This window comes from Protopterus annectens, chromosome 4.part0 (assembly GCF_019279795.1).
Source record: "Protopterus annectens isolate FY-2018-M chromosome 4.part0, PAN1.0, whole genome shotgun sequence".
Lineage (NCBI taxonomy): Eukaryota > Metazoa > Chordata > Ceratodontiformes > Protopteridae > Protopterus > Protopterus annectens.
The window spans coordinates 587774511-587802037 of record NC_056733.1 but is presented as its reverse complement, the minus strand read 5'-3'; the positions used below and the strand labels follow the sequence as shown (position 1 = coordinate 587802037).

At 42.8% G+C, this 27527-nt stretch overlaps 1 protein-coding gene across 1 annotated transcript in view; it reads right to left on the bottom strand.

Annotated features, from left to right (window-relative positions):
* Window positions 1-27527, bottom strand: part of SF3A1 (splicing factor 3a subunit 1) — a gene marked incomplete in the record, with an annotated part of 443164 nt that overhangs the window by 336914 nt on the left and 78723 nt on the right. Inside the window, 1 exon segment of the mRNA XM_044068523.1 lies at window positions 7555-7751. Coding sequence (XP_043924458.1) covers window positions 7555-7751 — 197 coding nt within the window.

The window sequence follows — 27527 nt, the reverse complement described above, 5'->3', positions numbered from 1 at the left end:
TCACTCCAATAAGCCTTGACTGTTTAGTTATACTACCAATTGGATAACAATATTGAACAGTAATAATTGGACACCCTTTTAAGGGCCTTTGAGTAGCTATTAGCTGGGTGGTGGCAGGCAGTACTACCATATAGTCTGGGTAATAGGGGCACAGCTGAAGAACATGTTCCAGCCTTTCCCAGGAGTGTCTGTGTGGTTGTATAAACTCTTATCTCAAAGTGTGCGTTTCAGCCACTTGGGCAGGGAAACAAAGCACTGGTTGGACAGAGAGGGTGCTGGAGGTTTTAGCTTGCCCAGCTGGGTGAGATCTGGACCCTATAGCTGTGCCAGTGGGGAGTCTTATTGGGGACCTGGAGAGCAAGAGAGCGACCAGCCCCAGACTGACTATGATCTCTGTGTGCTCTTAAAGGAAATTGCACTTTACTGTGTGTATTTCTTATACTTTTCTTCATATATTAGACGCCTTCTCTGGTGTAAGTGGTGAGGATTGAGGCTCCTTGATTGCTGGGCCAGGGCACGGGTGTCTCATGTACAATGACAGTGTCATATTTGTACCTGTTGTTGACGGACCCGAGTGCACGCATTATGTGGCAGATCCTTGCACCTGACAGGCAGCTGTTACTTTCTCCTTATTCAACCTAGTGAGTGGGACATCAGTCTGCCTCACTATAGAATCACCTATGACTTTTAAGGCCTTTGCACTTGAACTTCTAGGTGCCATGCTTACAACTTTTCTAATGCAAAACAAGTCCATCATCCTACCGTAAATATGCACAAATGTAAATAAAAGGGAGTTTTCCAAGTAAGTACACATAGAACAAATTACTGAATAGTTGGGTGGAAGAGCACAAAGTGTTCAAACTACTGAAAAAAGGATCGGATCCCTACAATCTCTCGATACATACCAAACCTCTTTTGCAATACTACAATCCTAACATGTGCAGCAACAAAACTGCTGAAAAAGACTGGACTCCTAACATGATCTGGTTCAGTCTGTAATTCTTGAAATGTCTGAAACAGTAAAAGCATTTTCTCACACATGAAGTCAATGAAATTACTCAGTAGTGATGGTGGAGAAATGTTTACTCCTTCACCAGACATCCCATACAGAGTTGGTTAACGATAAACAGAAACATAGCAGTCTTTTTTGTTCTGTTCTTTTAAAATAAAGTACTGCAAAATTCATATCAGTTGCTACAGAACAAACTATAGCATTCAAGCTACAGTTAAAAAAAAATTCTCACCATCAAACTACTGTCAAAATAAACATTCATTCATTCAAACTTCCTATTGGGAGCACTAGAATTCACTTAAACATGGCTGACAAAGTTTAATGGCACACAAAGTCACTAAATGCACAGATTCCTCAAAGGTCTCTGTAGTCAGGAAAATCTGTAACATGTAGCGGACTGACAGAAGCAACAGCTGCATTAAGGTACAGCGGCTCCGGACCCATCCAAGATAGAGACATCCGTGAGTTCCATAATTGGAGCATCTCGCGGCATACCGGACTCCAAATGGGTCTCAGTAGAGGCCTGCGAATCAGAAGTAGCGGGTATCAGGGGCTGCAAAAGCGCCTCACTGAGTACCGGCGAACTGGCGACTGGCTTAGGAGAAGTGTCGTCGGCAGTTTTGGACCTCAATGGCCTGTTTCTGTCATTTTCTTTGTGTTTTTTAGGTATTCCGGTAGTCGGATTGCTAACAGAAGACATTTCTAGATAGTTAAAGCATGAGCCAAAATATTTAGAAGAAAAAATGTACCAACGTTTGATAGTGCGCTGATTAAATAAAGCACAAAACTGACAGCAAGGAACATTGTGGTCAGGGCCTAGGCAAGGAATACAGTACAAATGAAAAACCTTATGAGGTATTTGCTTCCCACAAGTAATGCAATTATTAGCTTTTGCTAACATCGGTAAGGAGCAAGAAAAAGTTTCCCCAATGGGGTACTTAGCTTTTTAGTTGAAGACTTTGGATCTGAAACTCAAAAATGAAAATTTCAGGAGTCGGCCGACCGGCACTTGTGAACTGCTTCTGCTTCGGGCACCGTGCAGCAAGAAAGACTGATGTAATGGCGTTGGCTGCATGTTTTCTACCCCTGACGTCATGGAAGAAGGGACAGCAACCGACGCAGGACCCAAGACTTTGTTAATCAGGCCGATTGAGGGCAACCTGCCAGCAGATTACCCCAAATGTAATGACTGCAACAATGAAACATGAAGAACATTGTCTACATGAGCATGGTGCAAGATTGCCATTTTACTGTTAAATCATTCTTTAGACTGCAGCAGCTGAATGAAGTGTGTGAAGGCTCGTGTCAGTCGCAAACTGTACTATTCAGGAGGTGGGAGGTTGTAGTTGGGGATACAGGGGAAAGACTGCACTAAAATTAACACAAACAAGCTTGTCCCTTTTATTACTGACAGGGCAGCCTCAGAGCATGAATATAATATACATCTATATAGGTTTACCATCAAGATCTCGCAAAACACTTGTGCAAGTGATTACTTACCCAACTTTAAATATCATAAAATCCAAATTCCGAATGACGACCATATCAATGTACGTGGTAAATTAGAAAAGTCAACAATCAGCAATGTTGACTTTACCGAAACTACCTGGACTTCCAGTTATGTCCTACTAAAGTTTTGCAGGGGAGCAAGCCACTCTGCACACACACCCCCCCCCCCCATGTGGAGGCGCAAGCTCCATTCAAAATGACAAATCCACAACAGTGAATGCTATAGTGCATTCGCTGTTGTGGATTCCAACATTTAAAAATTGACATTCAACCTTCCAAGGTTCACGTAAATGTCTTCCACTTTGATGGTAAACCTATACACGTACATAAACTATACACACACAAACACACACACACGCAGACACATATATGTATGTATACATAAACTAATGGCAGAAGAGGCCATGTGTCAGTGGAGCTTAAGGAAACCTCTGGTTGAGATGGCTTTCGGGCTGCAAATGTGTCTCCAGTAACTTGAGAGAGACCGGATCTTGCCCTGGGGTAGTAATGCTTTCTGTTGAATAAAATGCAGCTTTGTCCTCAAAAAGGTGACAAGTAGCAGGGCATAAAATGGGACTTTTTGGACACAGAGGGTCAGGTCTACTTTCTGAAAGTATTCTATAGTGGATTACATAGCTCGGTGGAGCTTTTCCACAGATGCTGCTTGTATCCAGTCAGGACACAAGCGTGGTCATGCAGAAGACAACTTGTGCCAGATATTTAATGATAACTTTGGGTGCAGTACATAAAAAGAATTGTAAGGCACAAAACTGAAAGTGGAATCCCCCTGCATTGAAACGCAGTAATATAACGGTAGGCATACTTCACATCCAAGGATACCATCCATGCTTCTTGCATGATGAGAGGTAGAATTTTTGTGAAGGGTAAGTATCTTAAATTTTGTACCACTAGAAACTTGTTTTGCCTGGAATGGTCAACAATGGGGCACCATGATAGCTCCCTTCTGAGAAACAGGAACAGCTTTGTACAGAATCCTGTGCCTGGCTCTCAGGGGGGGAAGATGATGAGGCCGACTAAATGGATTGCTGTTGAGGAACACCGTGGATCTGAATGAGAAAAAGATATCTTTGTGTGTGTGTGTGTGTGTGTGCGCGGTGGGGGTGTTCATAAAACTGGAGGAATCCTCCACAGTTTGCAGGGAGCAGCCTTTCCTTATGGTTTGAAGCACAAACATTTGTCCTGTGTGACTTGTTTCCAGGCTGTGGAAAAGAGGGGAAATTTTTCCCCCTAGTTTCTGACAGCTCTTGAGGCTTGGGTGGGATTTTTGTGAGGGTTTGGAATAGGCACAGCTGCATCTTACTGGGTCCTGGGTCCTTAGACCCCTTCCCTCCAGGTCTACAGAAAGAGGCAGGATGCCACTTTTTGTAAAACTTGGCATTTCCTTCCTTGGAATGTTTAAGATTTGTCTTGCTTGGAGTGAAAAGAACAAGACTTAGCAGATAATTTCTGCTGTATCAAGGTGGTGGAGACAGAGTTCACAGACTTTCCCATTTCATCCAGTCTCAAAACACTTTCTCAGCAGAGCTCCTTGTCTAATGGGTCATTAAAGAGTTCAGCTTTAACATTAACATGCTCTGAGAGGGTCTGATTCCTTGGCCACACAAGTCTGCAGCTCACAGACCCAGTAGCAGCTGCTCCACATGACAACATCATAACCACATGTGGAGTTATGCATCTTCGAGGCTCTAGACATGAATCTCCTCTACCTTTGCTTCAATCTATTCCTGTACTGAACTTCAGAAATTTGAGCATGTGGAATGGACAGTTCAGAGTTTTCAAGGCCAGGGTAGATGGACTGCATGTTTTCTTAACAAATTGGTCTAGAATAGTGCTTTCCTGATCATTTGGACTTGAAAAAGCTCTATTCACTGAACTTAAAATGATCGAAGGACCATTCATAACGGACCTTCAATAACTACAGTTACAACATTTAAATGCATCTTTCTTATTGTCTAACTTCACTAGTAGTTTCCTTATTAATCTAATCTTTTTAAATTTTTACTTTATTGACAAAATAAGGCTCATTACAAATAAGTATTATAACTTCTTGAGAACCTTGAAAAATATTTCAATTATATCTCAAAACTCTTAACATTAAAATCAACTGTAAAGGGCTTCAGAAAGATCAACATATATGTCTTAAGAAAGCTAATAAGGGTGGTGGCATTGTTTTAATGAATGTATATGATTATAACAGTCAAGATGTTGAAGTTTTTGAATGATAGGAATTTATTTGAAGAAGTCAACAAGGTTACTTAAAAACAGAATATGTGAATATCAAAATGTTGTGAAAGCAGAGGATGTAAAATGATGCACTGCACAGACAATCTGAATGTAATAAATTAAGTCTGATGTTAAAATGACAAAAGCACTTACTACCATTTCTTTTGTGTGTTTTTATTTTTGTTAACGGCTTTTTTTTTTGTAAATGTACCTGTGAGATTCTTTGGTGGAGATACCAAGTTTATCTGAATCCAGGTTGGTTCCCTTGCAGCTCCAGCAAAGTCTCTAACAGATGTTGCAGAAGAGGTACAGATGCCTAGACAGAGTGTTTCTGATGCTGATGTGCAGTAAATCCATCAGTAATGGGTTGGAGGATGCCTTGTATGCCAGACACAGGTCACCTCTTAGGAATCTGTAGGATACCTTGACAGGGCTTCGAGTAGGTCCAAGCTGGACATGTTTAGGTCTTGTATCCTTTTAGTCAGGTACCCCTGTGGGCGTTTCAGCTGTTGCATGAGCCTAGACAGACACATGCCAAAGTGGGTATTATATTCAAAGACTGGCCTAATGACAGCTGAGTAAAGGGGGACAATAACATCCCTAGATCTGGATATAATCCCTTTGTTTATAAGTTGTGCAATACACAACTTTCTTACAACAATAGACACGTGTTGGTCAAATGTTAGGTCACTGTCGACATAAGTTCCGAAATATTGAAAAACTGGGTCAGCTCTTAGAGGCATATTGTCAGTGTGTTAGTTCCCTGGGGTATATGACTTCTCACAGGACAGAATAATGCATTTTTGGCATTATGTTTCAGACCATAATTTTGACACTAGTTATCTGAGACAAACCTTCCTTCAGGATGGCCAAGTCATTTGGGGATTCAATGACCCCCTAGCTTGCAGCCATCTGCAAACTTAATCAACCAGAGCCTTCTAGTATTGGCTTTTACTTCAGAAAAGTAGATGCCAAACAGGACAGGTCCCAGCACAGAACCCTAGGGGACTCGACTGGTGTCTCTGTTCTTTTTTTCAAAAGGACCAAGTTACTAATTTATTTGGACTGCAGGCTACAGACCGACTTCACTATCGAGGATTGACACCAAACTGAAAGACTAGCACTAGTAAAGTTTTCAGTAGAATCTAGAACAGAAGCTGCTGTAAAAAAAAAAGCATATAAAATATTGTACAACAATAAGAATCAATCAGAGGAGGTTAAAAAGGACTGGGATGAGAGACTAGATACGCAGTTCATAAAGAGACAATGGAAGGATATATGTAGAGCTCCCAAGTACGCAACAAAATCTAGAAGATTTAGGACATCTGCTTGGAAGTGTTTACGTATTTTTATACCCCAAGTAGACTCCAAAGAACTTTTCCTCAGCTAGACAGCAAATGTTGGAGTTGTGATGGGGAAGAGTTAATTGGGAACATATTTTCTGTGAGTGTAATGAGTTGTCAGACTTAAATATTCCCTGCAGACTACTCTGTCAGAGATACTGGGTAAACAAACTGGTGTAACTAAGGAAATTATTTTTTTGAGCTATAATACAAAATTGGAACTGCCTAGACATAGTAAGGCCTTGTTGAGTCTAATTATGGTGGCTGCCAAAAAAGCAATTACTAGAAAATGGAAATCAAAGTCAAAACCTACTGTACTAGAAGTAGTAAATACAGTAACAGAGATTAACAGAGTAACTGGATTTGGGATCTTTAGAAAAGGGTAGGAGCAAATTACACAAAAAGAAATGGAAAGAATACATAAATAGGAGGAATGAGGTATAAAAGAAAGAAAGCAGAATTTGAATGAGCTATGTAATGTTTGACTGACAATGACTGGATAGACTATAAGCAACGTACAACGTTTGCAACTAAAATTATGTCAGCATGGTTTGTTTTCATGTTTACAAATGTATGACTGCCTCAGTCATACTTGATTAATTTAATAAAAACTTTTTGTAAATCTCTGAATTAAGCAGGCCATTTTAAGCATTAAGACACCAATGTAGAATTATACTCTGATGGATAATACCAATAAGATAGGCTACCATCAATGAAAATCATGGGCAAAATGGAAGGGGAAAGAAGAATCAGTGTAATTCCAGTGACACCATAAAAATCAACATTTATTGGTCATACGCATTAAAAGCAAATCTGCAGAGTACCTAAACCAATCTATTTAAAGTATTCGCTAATGCACATACTTGTGCTCAAAAATCTGAAGTCAAAACCACATTCTGCTTCAAGAACACTATACATTAATACTGCATAATGCAATATTTTACATCAGCAAAACAGACTCTCCCCTGCCCCCCCCCCCCCACACACACAAACTTTCAAAGGACTGGAAACCTGAAGAAATGAACATGCATTACAAAATATATCTGTAATGCTTGTATGACCAGAGAGACTTCAGTCCTTTAAATTCAGAATATGAAAACTTAAAATTAATAGAAGCATAAAAAGGTAAAAACTAGATACCTGTACATTATAGCAGAAAGTAACAAATGTAATCGGGCTCAGATACAACACAACAATAACAGTCTCACCGACATTCACACAGTTAACTGAAGCTAGAGAAAGCGGTTGTAACCTGTCTGCCTGCCATTCTTCAAAGATTTTCTCACTGTGGATTGGCATAAGAAAAACAAGGCCATAAGGGAAAACAAGTCATAAGGTGCATCAAACCTTTCATAAATCAACACTGAATGCAAAATCAAAATGCAGTGCAAAATGTTAATGTGTGTGCAAACTTATTAGAACCAAGTCTGCCCAAAAATGTACAACCTCATCCATATCCTGTATTTCGCTGTCATGGTCAACTTGCGATTTGGCATCCTCATCTTTGTCTTCCTCCTCCTCTTCTTCAGATTCAGATTCAACTTCCATCTCAACTTCTTCACTCTCTCCAAACTTCTCATACCGTTCCTGGATCAGGATTCGTGCTCCAAGCTCCTCCGGTGTTGTTGGTGGTGGGAAATTTCCTGACAAAAAGATTTAAAAAATACAGATGACAAATTACTATGCATTATAACATTAGTACTTCAAGAAATAAGTTAATACAACATGTAATGAATCTTTTTTTCTCAAAAGCACTTCAGTAGCAACTAGCACCCCATTCACATTTACTACTTTCTAATTACCAGTTTTTCATATTTTAATGCATCACTTACAATAGTTTCTACTCATATTATTACCAGAACTCACAAAAAAAAAACCCAGTGCTGTTGGGCAACTTTACACGCAGACTCAGAACCCACAAATCACTCTATGGTACACATGAAGCAAAAACTGAAATATGATTTAAAGTAAAACCAAAGAGCATGATGTTTACTGTTTACCTGCTCTCACTCAATGGAATGCAGTCAGTAAAACTACTTAGCAGGAAACCTGAACCAAATCCAACGAATACAGTGTTATGGGTGTGGAGTCAAAGATAACTAACTCAGCATAAACTTCTCATTTATTTAACTGTGTAAGTGAAATTGCACTCCTCAGACCTTTTCTGAGGATGACAGTCCACAAAGGCAAGGTAAATACAACAAGGACAATTTAATGTAACCAATCAACCAGCATGTTTTAAAAAGTGGGAGGGAACAAAAGTCTCCACAGGAAATGTATGCAGATATGGGAAAAACATGCAAAACTCCACTCAGACAGCGAATGAAGGTCAGAATCGAATACTGAACTCAGCAGCTGTAAGACATAAAATAAGTACATTTCTTAACTTGTCATAACCGTATTCGATTAGATCACTGTTACAGTAAGTAGCCTAAGTTATTTGGGTCCTATCCCTTGTGACTGTCCAGCTTTCAAAAATTTGAGGGTGCATTCTACATACTCTGCCCAGAGCTCATGTGGAGCTACATATAAAAACAATTAAGAGCACCAATTTCTTCAAAGTATTTTTGCCTAAGGAAAAAAGTAAGACCACTGAAAGGATACTGTTAGGAAAAGTACAGTTGTGTACACATACCATAAATGTAGATGTTCGAGTGTATTCACTGTTGCAGTCATGGTTGCCCTCAGTCGGCCTGATTAACAAAGTCTTGGGTCCTGCGTCGGTTGCTGTCCCTTCTTCCATGACGTCAGGTCGTCAGGGGTATAAAACATGCAGCCGACGCCATTACATCAGTTTTTCTTGCCCCAGATGTCAGGTGACCCCCAAATGGGGAGCACATAAAATTAAAAAAACACAAAAAATATACCTCCAATCCCAAAAGCAAATACACCAAAAGGGTTTTTAAGCTTAGAGAAAGAAAGTAGATGCATAGCCAGAGAAAAACAGGGGGCTGGAGGGAGGGTAACCAGGACTGCAACAGTGAATACACTTGAACATCTCCATTTATGGTAAGTGTACACAACTGTACTATGTTCTTCGTGTTTCACTGTTGCAGTCATTACATTTGGTAGATTCCCAAAGCTATGGTTGGGTGGAGGGAATTATACAGCATTAGGACCAGCTATAACGCCCTGCAGGACAGCAGTGGCAAAGCCAGCTCTAGATTTAGAGAAAAGTGGTAAATGATAATGTTTGGTGAATGTATGAACTGAGCTCCAGGTAGCAGCTTCTAGAATGTCCCTGGTAGGAACACCTCTGAGAAAGGCTGCAGAAGTAGATGCAGCCCTGGTGGAATGGGATCTGATCCCCTGGGGGATACTTTTTCCAAGGTGCATATAGCAGAAACTAATACAATGGCTTATCCATTTGGAAATGGTTTGCTTTGAAATAGCCTTTCCCTCTGCCCCTGCAGCAAATGCCACCAGCAGTTGTTCAGAATTTCTTTGAGATTTTGTCCTGTTTAAGTAAAATCTAAGTTGTCGGTGTACATCCAATGAATGCAGAATCTGCTCCCCCTTGTTCTGTGGATTGGGAAAGACAGTTGGCAAATGAATGGTCTGATTAAGAGCCACACTGGATACCAACTTAGGCATGAAGGATGGATTGCTCCTGAGAGATACCCTGTCCACACGAAAAATGATGAAAGGCTCCACTGCCATAAGAGCCTGTAATTCGGAAATCCTTCTAGCTGAAGTGACTGCTAAAAGGAAAGCCGTTTTCCAGGAGAGAAATTTTAAGTCTGCAGTAGCAGCTGGCTCGAAAGGAGGGAGAGTGAGCTTTTCCAATACAAAAGTGAGGTCCCAGGCAGGGGTTGGAGCTCTCCTGGGTGGTCTTAAGTTTTTGGCCCCTCTGAGATACTGCTTTAGCAGAGGATGAGAGAAGAGGGGAGGTTCTGTGTTGTAATGAGCTGAAATGGTTGAGGCATGGATGTTTATGGAAGAAAAGGACAGGCCCTTGTGAAGCATCTCAGTTAAGTATTGTAAAATCTGAGGAATGTTGGGCACTGCTGTGCTTATTCCTTGAGATTGATTCCAGGCACAGAATCTTTTTCATTTGTCAGCATAAGATTTTCTAGTACTAGGCCTTCTCGCCTCCAAAATGACATCCATCACAGGTTTGCTGAAGGATGCTAAGGGTGAATTTAGGTGATTAGCCACGCTGCAAGATTCAAAGTTTGGAGCTGCGTGCGCAGAATTTGGTTGTTCTGCTGAGACAGTAAGTAAGGTGTCTGATGCAGGTTCCACTGTGGAAGGTGTGACACACTACGCAGGAGTGGGCACCAGTGTTGGCGAGGCCAGTCTGGAGCAATCAAAATCATTTTTGATTTGTCCTGTTTGACTTTTAGTAGAACTTTGGAGAGCAGAGGGGGAAAGGCTTAGACGGATAGGTTTTTCCAGCTGAAGGACAGAGCATCCACTTTCCAGGTTCTTTTGTGATGAGTTCTTGTGCAAAATTTGTCCAACTGATAGTTGTGGGGTGAGGCAAAAAGATCTATGTCTGGGCTCCCCCATTTGCGTGTCAACATGTTGAAAATCCATGGTTCCAGTTTCCATTTGTGTGGGTCCATGACATTTCTGCTTAGTTCGTCTGCCACAGTATTCAGCTTTCCTGGCAGGAATTGAGCTTGTAGTTGTACTTGATAGGTCAAGGCCGTGTTCCACAATGCCATGGCTAGTCTGCAAAGTTGGTAGGAGTGTGTACCCCCTGCTTGTTTATGTACCACATAACCGTGGTGTTGTCTGTCTTTATCATTAATTGTCCTGGATGAAGGTAGTCGTTGAAGGCTGTCCGTGCATTCTGTACAGCTAGCATTTCTTTTTGATTGATATGAAGGTGCATTTGATTTGGGCTCCATTTGCCCCGAATGCACTTCCCTGCCAGATGTGCCCCCCAAGCATGGTCTGATGCGTCTGTAGTTAGGGTTTGGGCAGCAGGGGGTGGTGTGAATGACGGTCCCTTGTTTTGGTGGCAGGCCTCTGCCCACCATAGGAACTCTAGTTGCAGACAAGGAATGATAGGAATCGCTGTTTCCAGGCTGTGACAATGCTGACTCCATAGACTTTATACCACTGAAGTTTCCTCATATGCAGTCTTGCATATGGAATTAGAAGAATGCAGGAAGCCACGAACCCCAAGGCTTGAAGTATTTGCCTTCCAGAAAGCAGGGTTTTTGTGGCCACCTGTTGGAAGTCAGTCACCAAATGAATTTGCTTCTCTGGTGTAAGGAAAGCCATCTGAGCAGTTGTATTCAAGCTTGAACCCAGGAATGTAATTTTTTGAGAGGGTACCAGTTGTGATTTCTTTTTGTTTATAGGTGTACCCTAGAGAAGTTAGAACCCTTTTTACAAACGCCAGATGGTTTAGAAGAGTGTCCTTGTTTTCTGTCTGAATTAGACAATCGTCCAGGTATGGATATATTTGAATATTTCTTTGCCTGCAAAATGCAATTACTGGAGCCAGGCACTTTGTAAAGACCCTGGGCGCAGTAGTTAAGCCAAAGGGCAGTGCAGAGAACTGGTAATGCAAGTAGCCTGCTTTGAAGCGGAGGTATCTTCTGCAAGATTCTCTGATTGGGATATGCAGGTAAGCCTCTTTTAAATCTAGAGTTGACAACCAGGCATCTTTGCCTAGCATAGGAAGTAACTGGTGAAGAGTCAGCATGTTGAATTTTGGAATGTCCAGAAAGGCGTTTAGAATAGATTAGTCCAGAATTGGACACCATGATTTGTCTTTTCTGGGTATCAGGAAAAGTCCTGAATAGAAACCTTGTCCATTTTTCTCTTCTGGTACTGGCTGAATAGCCCCCATGCGGAAAAGTACTTGTTTCTGGGCCTCTGCCAACTGATTTGGGGGCAGGTCTGGCCATCCGTTTGGAATTGGCAACGTGTGGAAATGAAATATGTATCCCTGGGATACTATATTTAAAACCCATTTGTCCTGGGTTACAAGTTGCCAGTTTCTTGCATGAAGAGACAGTTTTCCCCCAAAAGGAGCAGCTAAAGGGTAAGTGCTTGTTAAGTGCAAAGGGAAGTCACTGAGACGTCTTACCATAGGGAGGTGTCTTGCTGTTTCCAGATATGGAAGAGGAGGCACCCCATTGTTTTGTTCTGAAAGTCCCTTGTGACTGAAACCTGGAGCCTTTGGAATGTCTGGGTTTGACATGAGTGGCTCTCGAAGGAACTGGAAAGGACCAGTTCTTAGTAGGCCAGTGCCTACTAAATCTTGGAGGTTGCACTTCTAAGAAATCTTTCACAGTTTGCATAGATTTAGCTTTATCTTCCATCTTTTTTAAAACTTCTTCAGCCTTATAACCAAAGAGAAGGTCCTGTTGTAAAGGAGCATCCAACAATTTTGCTTTAACAAGATCAGGCAGATTTTGCTCTGAGCCAAGCATGCCTTCTTAGCACAGACCCAGTGACAGCAGCCCTGCAAGAGGCCTCCAAAGAATCAAAACCACATTGCAAAGTATGTTTTCCAACTTGTTCAGCTGAATGCAATAAATCCTGTAAATCTTTGTTTTCCACACAGTCAGAAATTAACATCATTTTCTGTTTAAGCAGTCCCATGATATGCTGTTGATATTTTAGCATATGAAATTGACAGTTTAAAGCCCTGATTGCCAAGGTTGCAGAAGTGTAAACCTTCTTACCCCATCTATCCAGCGCCCTGGAATCTCTATCAGAAGGGGTAGGATTTTTAGCAGTAGAAGCCTTAATGCCCTTGGGACCCTGAGAAATGGTTTCAGGATCTGCAACAGGATTTTTGAAAAGAAATTTGTGGGAGTCAGGAACCCTGTAGTAACTGTCTGGCTTACAAGGAGCCGGAGGCAGAGAATCAGGAGCCATACTAGATTCTGAAAAAAAACAACAACAATGTCTAGAACAGGAGGTATAGCCAAAGGCCTAAGCTGAGGAAGAAGAAGAAAATCCCTAAGTCTCTTTTTAGATTCAGAGAAATCCTGACTTTCCCAGTGGAAATGTTCCCTTAAGGTATGTAAAGTTTCCCCAAAAGAAAAATCCTCAGGGGGAGAAGCAGAAGGAATGGAATCTTCTGCATCAGAGTCCTCATAAGTAGGTATAGACAATTCCTCGTCATTAGAAGAGTCAGAAGAAATAGAATCCTGTTCAGAAGATTCATAATCAATGTCTTGCCTAGGCCTCTCAGAAGTGTGTTTGGGGGGGTTGGCTACCCCTGATCAGAGTAATTAAATCTTCAGCCATTTTGATCATTTGTTTTTTAGGCATAGGGGCCTGCACATGTGGCCCAGGCGTACGTTTTTTAGGCATAGGTCGAGATTTTGGCCTTAGTTTTGAAGATGGCGTTGGTCTAATATACAAATCTGTAAGCCTGAAAACATCCTCAGAAGCCAGTGCCTGCACAGCGGCTCCAGACCTATCCAAGGTAGAGACATAGTACAGTTGTGTACACTTACCATAAATGTAGATGTTCGAGTGTATTCACTGTTGCAGTCATTACATTTGGGTAATCCTGCTGGCAGGTTGCCCTCAGTCGGCCTGAATTCCAAAGTCTTGGGTCCTGCGTCGGCTGTCGTTGCCCCCTTCCTGACGTCAGGTCGTCATGGGGCATAAAAGCAGCCGCTGACACAATTTTCTTTAGTTTTTCTTGCCCCAGATGTCAGGTGCCCCCTAAAAGGGTAGCCAAAATGTATATGCATATATAAAAGTTACGTGCAGCAATATAAACTTTACCTTCATCCACAAGCAAATACACTACATAGGTTGTATAAATCAGAGAAGGAAAGTTAGATTCCATCAGAAGAAAAGGGGGGATGCTGGGTGGGTAACCTGGACTGAAACAGTGAATACACTCTAACATCTACATTTATGGTAAGTGTACACAACTGTACTATGTTCTTATTGTTTCACTGTTGCAGTCATTACATCTGGGTAGATTCCCAAAGCTATGGTTGGGAGGCTAGAGCTAAACAGCATTAGGAGTGGCTAGGAGACCCTGCAGAGCTGCTGTGGCAAAGCCTGCCCTGGATTTAGAGTAGAGTGGCAGATGATAGTGCTTTGTAAAGGTGTGCACTGAACTCCAAGTAGCTGCCTCTAAAATGTCCTTGGTTGGTACTCCCCTGAGAAAGGCTGCTGAAGTGGCTGCAGCTCTGGTGGAATGTGGCCTAAGGCCCTTAGGCACTGGCTTGCCATGGTATAAGTAGCAGAAATGAATACAGTGGCCTATCCATTTTGAAATAGTCTGCTTTGAGATAGCCTTTCCTTGTGATCCTGCAGCATATGCCACTAGTAATTGCTCTGTCTTTCTGAAAACTTTGTTTCTGTCCAAGTAGAATCTAAGCGGTCTGTGTACGTCCAAAGAATGCAGAATTCTTTCCCCCTTGTTCTGTGGATTTGGATAAAAAGTTGGCAGATGAATGGTTTGGTTAAGAGCCACACTGGACACCACCTTAGGCATAAATGTTGGGTTTGTCCTCAGGGAGACCCTGTCCGGATAAAAGGTTCCACAGCCATGAGTGCCTGTAGCTCTGAAACTTGTCTTGCAGAAGTTATTGCTAGGAGCAGAGCTGTTTTCCAAGATAAAAACTTTATATCAGCAGTAGCAGCTGGCTCAAAAGAAGGCAGGGTGAGTTTTTCCAAGACATAGTTGAGGTCCCATGCAGGCATTGGCGATCTCCTTGGAGGCCTTAAATTTTTGGCTCCTCTGAGGTACTGTTTTAATAAGGGATGAGAAAAGATTGGTGGCTCTGCATTGTAATGAGCCGAAATGGCAGAGGCATGAATTTTAATAGATGAGAAAGATAGGCCTTTGTTCAGCATCTCGGTTAAGTATGTTAAATCTGAGGAATATTTGGCACAGCTGTATCTGTTCCTTGTGCCTGGTTCCAAGCACAGAATCTCTTCCATTTTCCAGCATAAGATTTTCTAGTACTAGGCCTTCTGGCTTCCAAAATGACATCCATCACAGCTTTGTTGAAAGGTGCGTTTTGTATGACTACATTATCCGCCATGTTGCCGTTTAAAGTCCTGAGTTGGCTGTGCAGGATCCGACTGTTTTGCTGGCACAGTAGATGAGGTACTTGAGGTAAGCTCCAAGCTGGGCATTGAGACAAGCTCCTTAATATTGAGTACCAGTGCTGGCGGGGCCAGTCTGGTGCAATCAGTATCATCTTTGGCTTCTCCTGTCTGATATACAGATAGGTTTTTCCAGCTAAAGGATAGGGCGTCCACTTTCCCTGCTTGTCTGTGATAAATCCTTGTGCAGAATCTCTTTAGCTGGTAGTTGTGAGGGGGAGGCAAACAGATCTATGTCCGGGCATCCCCATTTCCTTGTTATCATGCTGAAGACTTGTGGATCCAGCTGCCACTCGTGGGGATCCATGAGGTTTCTGCTTAGTTCATCTGCCAGAGTATTTTTCCTTCCTGGCAGGAATTGTGCCTGCAGATGTACTTGGTAAGTCAATGCTGTGTCCCACAAAGTCATGGCTAGTCTGCAAAGGGGGCTAAGAATGTGTGCCCCCCTGCTTGTTTATATACTACATGACCGTGGTGCTGTCTGTCTTTATCAGTAGTTGTCCTGGATGAAGTAGATCCTTGAAGGCTGTCAGGGCATTTTGAACAGCTAGCATCTCTTTCTGATTGATATGTAGATGCATTTGGTTTGAGGTCCATGTTCCTTGAATGCATCTTCCTGCCATGTGGGCCCCCCAGGCATAATCTGATGCATCCGTTGTTAGTGTCTGCCTGGCAGGGGGTAATGTGAATGGCTGTCCCTTGTTTTGGTGACAAGCCTTTGCCCACCATCGAAACTCCTGTTGCAGGCAGGGAATGAGCGTAATTATAGTTTCCAGGCTGTGGCAGTGTTGAGTCCAAACACTTTTTAGGTAACAATGAAGTTTCCTCATATGCAGTCTTGCATATGGAATGAGTAGGATGCAGGATGCCATGAAGCCCAAAGCCTGCAGAATTTTTCTTGCAGATAACTGGGCCTTTGTTGCTAACATTTTGAAATAGGTAGCCAGTTGCCTTTGTTTGTCTGGAGTGAGATAAGCTATCTGGGCAGTTGTATTTAAGCTTGCACCCAGGAATATTATCTCTTGTGAGGGTACTAGCTTTGATTTATTTTTGTTGACTGTGTACCCTAGGCATGTTAGAAGTTTTTTCACAAACGCCAGATGCTGCAGAAGGATGTCCTTGCTCTGTGCTTGAATAAGACAGTCATCCAAGTAAGGATATATTTGTATTCCTCTTAGTCTGCAGAATGCAATCACCGGTGCCAGGCACTTTGTAAAGACCCTGGGCACAGTAGATAAGCCAAAGGGCAGTGCAGAGAATTGGTAATGCACTGAGCCAGCCTTGAATCTGAGGTATCTTCTGCATATTTGTCTGATTGGGACATGCAGGTATGCCTCTTTTAGGTCTAAAGTTACAAGCCAAGCGTTCTTGCCCACCATGGGCAGAAGCTGCTGCAAAGTCAACATTTTGAATTTTGGTATATCCAGGAATGTGTTCAGAATCGATAGGTCCAGTATTGGCCTCCTGGCCTTGTCCTTTCTGGGTACCAAGAACAACCTTGAGTAAAATCCTTGTCCCCGCTCTTGCTCTGGCACTTGTTGAATGGCCCTCATGTCCATGAGGGATGAGACTTGTTTTTGTGCCTCTGCCCATTGATTTTGTGGCAGATCTGGCCAGCCGTTTGCCTTGGGCAGGGTATGGAAATGGAACTGCAGCCTTGTGACACTACAGTTAGAACCCACTTGTCCTGGGTTATAATGTGCCAATTTTGAGAAAAAAGGGCTAATTTTCCCCCTAAGGGTGCTGCCAGGAAATAAGTGCTTGGTGCAGGCAGAGGGAAGTCACTGGGACTGTTTCCTGTAAGGTTGTGATTAGTCTTCTCCACTTTTGGAGGTAGAAGCACCCCATAGCTTTGACCTGCATGAACCTTGCTCCTGGGATCTGCCTCTAGGGCATCTGGGTCTGCCCCTTTGAGGTCTGTCTGACACAGGAAAGGACCAATTCTTTGTTGGCCAGTGTCTACTAAACCTAGGCGGCTATACTTGTAAGAAATTTTTGAGCGTTTGCATAGATTTAGCCTTGTCCTCCACTTTCTTTAACACCTCTTCTGCCTTAACACCAAACAAAGTATCATGCTGTAAAGGTGCATCTAATAATTTAACTTTAACATGATCAGGCAGATTTTGTTCCTTTAAGCAAGCATGCCTTCTAATTACGGAACCTGTAACTGCGGCCCTGCAGGAGGCCTCTAAAGAATCAAAACCACATTGCAAAGTATGCTTTCCAGCTTGTTCAGCTGCATGCAATATACCCTGCATTTCCTTGTTTTCTGCACATTCAGAGTTTAACATTTTCTGTTTAAGCAATGCCATGACATGTTGCTGATATTTGAGCATATGAAACTGACAGTTTAAGGCCCTTATAGCCAAGGTAGCAGATGTGTAAACCTTTTTTCCCTATCTATCCAGTGCCCTAGAATCCCTGTCAGAAGGGGCAGGGTTTTTTTGCAGCGGAAGCCTTAACTGCCTTGGGACCCTGAGAAATAGTTTCTGGGTCTGCAGCAGGGTTTTTAAAAAGGAATTTATGTGAGTCAAGAACCCTGTAATATCGATCAGGCTTAACAGGAGCTGGGGGGCAAGGAGTCAGGGGTAAGCCTAGACTCCGAAAACACATCATCTACAATGCCCAACACAGGAGGGATGGCTAGTGGCTTGTGCTGAGGTAGTAACAGGAAATCCCTGAGCCTCTTTTTAGATTCGGAAAAATCTTGGCTCTCCCAGTGGAAATGCTCCCTCATGGTATGTAAGGTTTCCCCAAAAGAATAGTCCTCAGGAGGAGAGGCTGAAGGAATGGAGTCTTCAGCATCAGAATCCTCATGGGGGGAAAAGAATATTCCTGATCAGAAGAGGAATCAGAAGAAATAGAAACCTGATCTGAAGATTCATAGTCAGTCTCTTGCCTAGGCCGCTTATCAGGAGGGGGATGGGAACCCCTGATCAAGGTAATCAGGTCTTCGACCATTTTGAGCATCTGTTTTTTTGGGCATGGAGGCCTGTTCATATGGCTCTTGAGTATGCTTCTTTGCCTTTGAAGGTGCTTTAGTCTTTGCCTTTGAAGTCGGTTTAATGTATAGATGTTTGGGTCTGAATACACCCTCAGAAGCCGGTGCCTGCTCAGCGGCTCTGGACCCATCTGAAGGATTAGCGTCCGAGGCTCCAATACCATGGGTTTCCAGCGGCATGGCTGACTCCACGTGGGAGTCGGTAGCGGCCTGCGACTCTAAAGTAGCGGTCGTCAGGGATTGTGAAAGCACCTGAGAACCGGCGAACCGGCAACTGGTTTAGGAGAAGCTTCGTCGTCGGCTTTGGGCCTCGGCTGTCTTTCTTTTTCTTTGCGTTTTTTGTGAACTCTGGTAGTCGGACGGCTTTCCTACGACATTTCTGGATAATTAAACCTGCGTAAAAGTAGTTTAAAGCAAAATCATATCGATGCTTAATAGTGCGTTGGTTAAATCTAGCACAAAACTGACAACCCAGAAAGTTATGATCAGGGCCTAGGCAAGGAATACAGTAAGAATGAAAGTCCTTATGAGGTATTTGCTTCCCACAAGAAATACAATTATTAACTTTTTCTGACATCGGTTCTGGAGCAAGAAAAAAGTTTCCCCAATGGGGTACTTAGCTTTATAGAAGATTTCGGATCTGAAATTCGAACTCAAAAATCTCAGGAGTCTGCCGACCGGCACTTGCAAACTGCTTCGGCTTCGGGCACCGCGCGGCAAGAATGACTAAAGAAAATGGCATCGGCTGCTTCTTTTATATCCCTGACGACCTGACGTCAGGGAGGGGGTGACGACAGCCGAAGCAGGACCCAAGACTTTGGAATTCAGGCAGACTGAGGGCAACCTGCCAGCAGGATTACCCATATGTAGTGACTGCAACAGTGAAACACGAAGAACATCTACGGGTTCCGTAACTGAAGCATCTCGCGGCATACCGGACTCCGAATGGGTCTCAGTAGAGGCCTGCAAATCAGAAGTAGTGGGTATCAGGGGCTGAGAAAGCGCCTCAATGAGTACCGGCGAATTGGCGACTGGCTTAGGAGAAGCGTCGTTGGCAGTTTTGGACCTCAACGGCCTGTCTCTTTTTCTTTGCATTTTTTAGGTATTCTGGTAGTCGGATTGCTAACCGACGACATTTCTGGATAATTAAAGCGTGAGCCAAAATATTTAGAAGCAAAAATGTACCAACATTTGATAATGCGTTGATTAAATAAAGCACAAAACCGACAGCAAGTTACGTTGTGGTCAGGGCCTAGGCAAGGAATACAGTACAAATGAAAATCCTTATGAGGTATTTGCTTCCCACAAGTAATGCAATTATTAACTTTTACTGACATTTGTAAGGAGCAAGAAAAAAAAAAAAAGTTTCCCCAACGGGGTACTTAGCTTTTTAGTTGAAGACTTCGAATCTGAAACTCGAAAACAAAAATTTCAGGAGTCGGCCGACCGGCACTTGCGAACTGCTTCTGCTTCGGGGCACAGCAAGAAAGACTGATGTAATGGCGTCAGCTGCATATTTTATACCCGACGACGTCATGGAAGAAGGGACAGCAACGGACGCAGGACCCAAGACTTTGTTAATCAGGCCAACTGAGGGCAACCTGCCAGCAGATTACCCAAATGTAATGACTGCAACAGTGAAACACGAAGAAAGTACAGTTTTGTACCTACCATAAATGTAGATGTTCGAGTGCTAATACAGCTGCAGTAATCACAGATGGGTTTTCAGCCATCAGGCGGCCCCTCGTTCGGCCGAATTCCAAAGTCTTGGTCCGGCGTCGGTTGTCGTCGCTTACTCTTCTGACGTCAGTGAGACCAGAGTATATAAGACACAGCCGACGCCATGTTCTTCAGTCTTTCTTGCCCCAGATGTCAGGTGCCCCCAAAAAAGAAGGCAATACATAAATAATGCTTATCCACATATACAAGCAATGCAATATAAACTAAAATCAGTGGAAGCAAGCAAATAAAACATAGCTGGATAACCCAGTCAGGTAGTATGAAGAGGTTGTTAGGCCCCATGCCTTTACCAAGTGGAGAAGGAGGGAGGGAAACCTGTACTGCAGCTGTATTAGCACTCGAACATCTACATTTATGGTAGGTACAAAACTGTACTATGTTCATCGTGCATACAGCTGCAGTAATCACAGATGGGTAGAGTCCCAAAGCTATGCATAGGGTGGTAGGTACTAGGAGGAACTGGGTTGAGCCAGAATGCCCTGCAAAACAGCAGTGGCAAAGTCTGCTCTTGTTCTGGAATATAGAAGCAGGTGGTAGTGTTTAGTGAAGGTATGTACAGAACTCCAAGTGGCTGCCTCTAAAATATCTTTGGTAGGAACTCCTCTGAGGAAGGCTGTAAAGGTAGCTGTGGCTCTGGTGGAGTGTGATCTGATACCTGTAGGAACAGATTTCCCATGATAGGAATAACAAAACCGTATGCAGTGGCCAATCCACTTGGAAATAGTCTGTTTTGTAACTGGTTTCCCTTGAGCCCCTACAGCATAGGACACAAAAAGTTGTTCTGATTTCCTGAAGGACTTTGTTCTGTCCAAATAATAATGTAGCTGCCTATGGATGTCTAAAGAGTGTAGCAGCTTTTCCCCTTTGTTTTGAGGATTGGGGTAAAAGGTAGGGAGGTGTATGGCTTGATTTAAAGCTACCCTGGATACCACTTTTGGCATAAATGATGGGTTGGTACGAAGGGAAACCCTGTCCTGATGGAAAATGAGGAAGGGCTGCACTGTCATGAGGGCCTGTAGTTCAGAAACCCTATGAGCTGAAGTGATGGCCAGAAGGAAGGCTGTTTTCCAGGACAAATATTGCAAATCTGTTAAGGCAGCTGGTTCAAAAGGAGGCAATGTTAATTTTTCCAGTATGTAATTAAGGTCCCAGGCTGGTATTGGCTGCTTCCTTGGAGGTCTTATATTCTTAGCCCCTCTGAGGAACTGTCGTAAGAGTGGGTGAGAAAATAAAGGGGGATCCATGTTGAATTCTGCAGAAATGGCTGAGGCATGTATTTTTATGGAGGAGAAGGAAAGTCCACTGTTCAGCAGCTCAGCTAGATACTGTAATACCCGAGGCAAGTTCAGTTTTCTAGGGTCCTGGCCTCTTTTCTCATTCCAAGAGCAAAACCACTTCCATTCTGCGGAGTAAGCTTTTCTAGTAGATGGCCTTCTGGCCTCCAAAATAACATCCTGCACCTCCTTGGAGAGTAGGGTCTGTTGTGGTGTTAAGGAATTTTCCATGCAGCGAGATTGAGTGTTTTCAGCTGACTGTGAAGAGTTTTGTAGCTGTGCTGAGTCAGCAGAAGAGGCATTAGAGGAAGGGACAGGGAGGAGTATGTGTTAGGCTCCTCAGGAGTGGATACCAGTGTTGCCTGGAGCAATCAGTATCATCCTCGGTTTGTCTGTTCTTGCTTTCAAAAGCACCTTGGGCAGAAGAGGCAGAGGTGGGAAAGCGTAAACTGTCCATGCTGTCCAACTGAATGAAAGGGTGTCCACTCTCCAGGCCTTTGGATGAAAGGTCCTTGAACAAAACTTTTCCAATTGATGATTCCTGTGAGAGGCAAAAAGATCTATGTCTGGCCTTCCCCACGCTTGGATTATTCTGTAAACACCTGAGGATTTAACTTCCATTCGTGTGGATCTGTCATATTTCTGCTTAGATTGTCTGCCAGTGTGTTTTCCAATCCTGGCAAGTACTGTGCTTGAAGTTCGATTTGTCTTTCCAGAGCCAAGTTCCAAAGAGTCATGGCTAGTCTGCACAAGGGGTATGAATGTGTTCCTCCTTGTTTGTTTATGTACCACATTACTGTGGTGTTGTCTGTTCTTATCAGTAATTGTCCTGGATGCAGGAAGTCCTTGAAAGCTGTAATTGCATTTATTACTGCTAGCATCTCTTTTTGGTTGATGTGAAGGTGCTTTTCTTTTTGGGACCATCTGCCCTGAATGCACCTGTCCTTCATGTGCGCCCCCCAGGCGTAATCTGAGGCGTCTGTGGTTATGACCTGCTTTGCTTGAGGCTTGCAGAAAGGAAGGCCTGTGTTTACTTGACATGCTTGGGCCCACCATAGAAATTCCTTTTGCAAACATGGAATTATTGGTATAATTGTTTCCAAACTGTGACTGTGTTGAGACCATAGATTTTTTTAGGTACCATTGAAGTTTCCTCATATGCAGCTTTGCACATGGGATTAGAAGAATGCAAGATGCCATGAATCCCAGAGCCTGCAGGATTTTCCTTGCAGTAAGCCTGGTACTTTTTGCTAGCATTTTGAAGTACTGAGATAGTTGCCCCTGTTTTTCTGGCGTAAGATATGCCATCTGGGTGTTTGTGTCCAAGTTGGCACCCAGGAAGGTTATTTTCTGAGATGGTGTTAGCCTTGATTTCTCTTTGTTGATTGTATATCCCAGAGAAAGCAGTAACCGTGTCACATATGCCAGATGTTCCAGAAGTATGTGTTTGCTGTCCGCTTGGATCAGGCAGTCGTCCAGATAAGGATAAATTTGTATCCCTTGAAGTCTGCAGTAGGCGATCACTGATGCCAGGCACTTTGTGAATACTCTGGGCGCAGTAGATAAGCCAAAGGGCAATGCAGAGAATTGATAGTGGATTGAACCTGCAAGAAATCTGAGGTATCTTCTGCAGCTTTGTCTGATTGGGACATGCAGGTATGCCTCCTTGAGGTCCAATGTTACCAGCCAAAACTCCTTGCCCAGCATGGGAAGAAGTTGCTGTAATGTGAGCATCTTGAATTTTGGTACGAGTAGAAATGTGTTTAGGATGGATAAGTCCAAAATGGGTCTCCAGTCGGTTCCTTTCCTTGGTACCAGAAAAAGTCTTGAATAAAAACCTTGACCTTGTTGGTGCGTAGGTACCTTTTGAATAGCTCTCATGTTTATGAGCTTTGAAATTTGCAGTTGTGCCTCTGCCCTTTGATTTTGTGGCAGGTTTGGCATGCCTCTCATTTTTGGAAGAGTGTGAAATTGAAATTTGTAGCCTCTGTTTATAATGTCCAGTATCCATTTGTCTGTTGTGACAATATGCCAATTGCTTGCAAATAATGCTAGTTTCCCTCCCAAAGGTGCTGCCAGTTGAGACCTGCTTGGCATGGAAATGAGGGAGTCATTGGGTTTGCTTCCTGTATTATTGTACACTGTCTTCACCATCTCTTGGTGCTGGAGTTTGCCATTGTCTGCCTCTATATGATCCTTGAGATTGCCCTCTGCCCCTTGTGCGTCTGTAACTACCTCTTTGGGGCTTGTCAGTGGCTGGAAAGGACCAGTTTTTTGAAGGCCAATTTCTGCTAAAACGTGGTGGTTGGACCTGTAAGAAAGCTTTGACAGTTTGCATAGATTTGGCTTTTTCTTCCATTTTCCATAGTATCTCCTCAGCATTAGTACCAAATAGTACATCCTTTTGTAAAGGAGCATCTAGAAGTTTAGCTTTCACATGATCAGGCAAATTTTGTTCCCTAAGCCAGGCATGTCTGCGATTGACTGATCCTGTAGCAGCCGCTCTACTGGAGGCCTCTAGGGCATCATAACCACATTGTAAGGTGTGTTTACCCACTTGCTCTGCACTATGCATCATATCCTGTAACTCTTTTAAATCTGGTTGTTCAGGTTGAGACATTTTGTTCCTTAATTGTGATAACAGGTACTGTTGATATTTAATCATATGAAACTGACAGTTTAAGGCCCTCATGGCTAGGGTGGCCGAGGTATATACCTTTTTACCCCACCTTTCTAAAGATCTGGATTCCCTTTCTGCAGGAAGTGGATTCTTGGCAGTAGAGGCCTTCAATCCCTTGGGGCCTTGTGAAATGGTTTCAGGGTCAGCATTATGGCTTTTGAAGAGAAATTGGTGAGAGCTGGGTACTCTGTAATACCTATCAGGTTTGACTGGTGCAGGAGGCAGAGAATCAGGGTTAAGACAAGCCTCGAATAGACATCATCCAGTATGTCCAAAACAGGGGATAGCCAGAGGTCTGTGTTGAGGTAACAAAGAAATTCCCTAAGTCTTTTCTTGGAATCTGAAAAGTCTTGGCCTTCCCAATGGAAGTGTTCCCTCAAGGTGTGCAAGGTTTCCCCAAAGGAAAAATCCTCAGGAGGGGATACCGAAGGAATGGACTGTTCTGCATCTGAATCCTCAAAAGGAGAATAAGAGTGTTCCTCTGCATCAGAATGTTCTGATAAAATGGATCCCTGATCAGAAGAGGGAGAATCTTCCTCCACTCTGGGCCTCTTGTCAGGAGGGGGATGAGAACCTCTGATAAGAGTAATTAAATCCTCAGCCATTTTTAGCATCTGTTTTTTAGGCATGGGTCCTGAAGATGGGCCCTGTGCAACAGGCCTCGTGGGATGCCTGGCTGCTTTGGATTTAGTAAAGGCCTTAATTGAAAAAGAAGATGAGGGCCTAAATACACCATGGGTGGAGGTGGACCTGTCCACATTAGTAGGCTCTACATTAGCAGGGGCTTCGGTAGTAGTCTGGGAAAGGGCCGAGGACCCAGCGGTCTCGGGTACAGAAGACACCGCCAAAGGAGTGTCGTCGGTAGTCAGGGACTGCAAAGGCGTCTCGCTGAGAACCGGACCACGTGTAGCCTGTTTTGGAGTGGTGTCGGCGGGGACCGCGGGCCTCGCATGTCAGTCCTTTTCCTTGCGTTTTTTGGACAAAACGGTAGTCGGAGTGTCCGACGACATTTTATAATCAAAGGCTTTACCAAAGTAGTGTTGGGCGAACTCCGCCCGACGCTTAATAATGCGTTTATTGAAGGTAGCGCAAAAGCGACAGCCCGAGACGTCGTGGTCTGGGCCCAAACAAGGTATGCAGAGGGAATGGAAATCCTTATGCGGTATTTGCTTCCCACAAGAAATACAATTATTAACTTTTTCTGACATCGGTCTGAGGCAAGAAAAGTTTCCCCAACGGGGTACTTAGCTTTAATGAAGACTTCGGTTTCCATTTTTTTCGTAATTCAGGAGCTGGCCGACCGGCACTTGCGAACTGCTTCTGCTTCGGGCACCGCGCGGCAAAAAAGACTGAAGAACATGGCGTCAGCTGTGTCTTATATACTCTGGTCTCACTGACGTCAGAAGAGTAAGCGACGACAACCGACGCCGGACCAAGACTTTGGAATTCGGCCGACCGAGGGACCGCCTGACGGCTGAAAACCCATCTGTGATTACTGCAGCTGTATGCACGATGAACATCATCAAATCAATGGTAAACTATATACACAAGGGTTTATACATCCACCATCTAGCAATACAATATGCAAACAGACAAAATGAGGGGGGGAGGGAGGGAGGAGCAGCTCCAGCAACAGTTATTAAAACACTCACTATTACAGAAAGTTTGCTTACACAACTCTACTAAGTACAACATTTAGATCACTGCTGCAGTAGCCTAAGCTATTTGGGTCAATAGCTATAACTTAGAAACTGAGGAGGAAGAGAAAAATTAACTAAGAATCCAGTAACCCGTGGAGAATGGTCTTAGCAAAGCCTGTTCTGGACCTGGAAAAGGAATCTAATTTGTAGTGCTTTGTTAAAGTATGTACAGAGGATCAAATTGCTGCCTCTAGCATACTTCTAGAGTCCACTCCTTTCCAGAAAGTCACCAAAGTATTTGTGGAATGGGCTTTAAGAATCCCTGGAAGTGTATTTTTATAGTGAACATAACAAAAGGCAATAGCATGAGACAACCATGGAAATAGTCTACTTTGATACTGGCTACCTTTTCCTTTTAACTTCATAGGACACAAAACAGCTGATAAGAAGACTTCCTGAAGGCCTACGTTTTCTCTAGGTAGTATCTGACAATCTGCATAACCCACGGTGTGTCTAGCTACTTGCTAGGCTTTTTATGCTGTTAAGACTGAGAGGGTCCCTTAAACATAGAATTTATAAGCATTTATACTGTGCAAGAATACAAATAATGATTTATACAAGCACACTCTTGTATGTAATAATTAAAAAAAAAAAAAAACTTTTTATTTTGGAAAGGATTCCTCCATTGACAAGAGGGGGTGGCTGGCACAGTATTACTGGAATCTAGATAATTACACTGGCAGTTATTGCTGGAAATGACTTCATTCCCAGGTTTAAATGATCCTCCTTCTATGAGCAGTATTCTGAAATTGAAGGCGTCAAAATTATTATTTATTTATTAATATTATGAATGCTAGATAAAGGAGCAAAGTTAAAAGGGAATGAAGGGAAAGCATTCTGAACTCTGGAACTGACAAAAATAAAGATTTAAAAAGGAAGTTAACATCACAGGTCTACAGGATCCTTTAAGCATTGCCACCAGTTAAGATCCTTGAGGAGAAGACTTTGCAAAACTGGCAGGGAGGCACTGGTTCTATCACTACCTGTACAAGTATTAAATGCAGAATGGGAAGGAGGAAACGACGACTTTTGGTTAACAGGACAATGAGGAATCCACTACAAACAGTGGAGGGATTCCAACTGCCAAGTATACCCACCTGCTAAATTACATTAAAACCCCATTTATTTGTCATAATTTGGCATCACACGGGAAGATGATGCTTTAGTGATATGGGACTGAATGGGCAAAAAGTCACGCTGAGAGGACTGTACTTTATTTTTAGTGGCTTTTCCTTTCTTTATGAAAACTCCTTGTCATTGTTTTTTAAAGTCTTGTCAAACAGCGTAAAAGACGGCAATGAACTGCACTTGAATTTATTAGCATTACTTCAATATGGCTTTGAATTGATGGAAACTATTATAAAGGCCAACATTAAAAATATAAAATCACTTGAAATCTAAAATGTCCACTTCAGATGATCCAATTACAAAAGATTCAGTTTTTAAAGGTTTTTTTAAAATGTGGATGAAAACACTGATTCTAACAAGGCATGTAAAATGAAAAGGATGGACACAGATTGGAGGAAATATAAGAGGTCCCAGCCATACTCTTCACCATCTATAAAGTTTATATCTACCACTGTTAATTTTGAACAAGAGGATGATAGCAAGATGACTATTCAGAATGGGATGTTCAATGACCTCCTTTACTATGTTCAGAACAATTGGAGAAGCAGGATAATGGCAGGTAAGTGAATTCCAAACTCAAAAGTATCCTCAACTCTGTGAACCAGAACATCAGGAGTGCTCAGAGGTGTCAGTTTTCCAAACTGCAACAAGATAATAGGAGCTCCAGCCCTTCGAAGGACCACAAGTACAGTTACTGTGGTTATTCTGAAAAACAATTCCAAGACTTTCAATTTATATTTTCCTGTTATTCACAATGGACATTTTTGTATTATTTTTGTAGGACCTTCAGTATTTCTGTGTGATTTTAGCCAACAACTTATTGGAACACTGATGAATTATTCAAA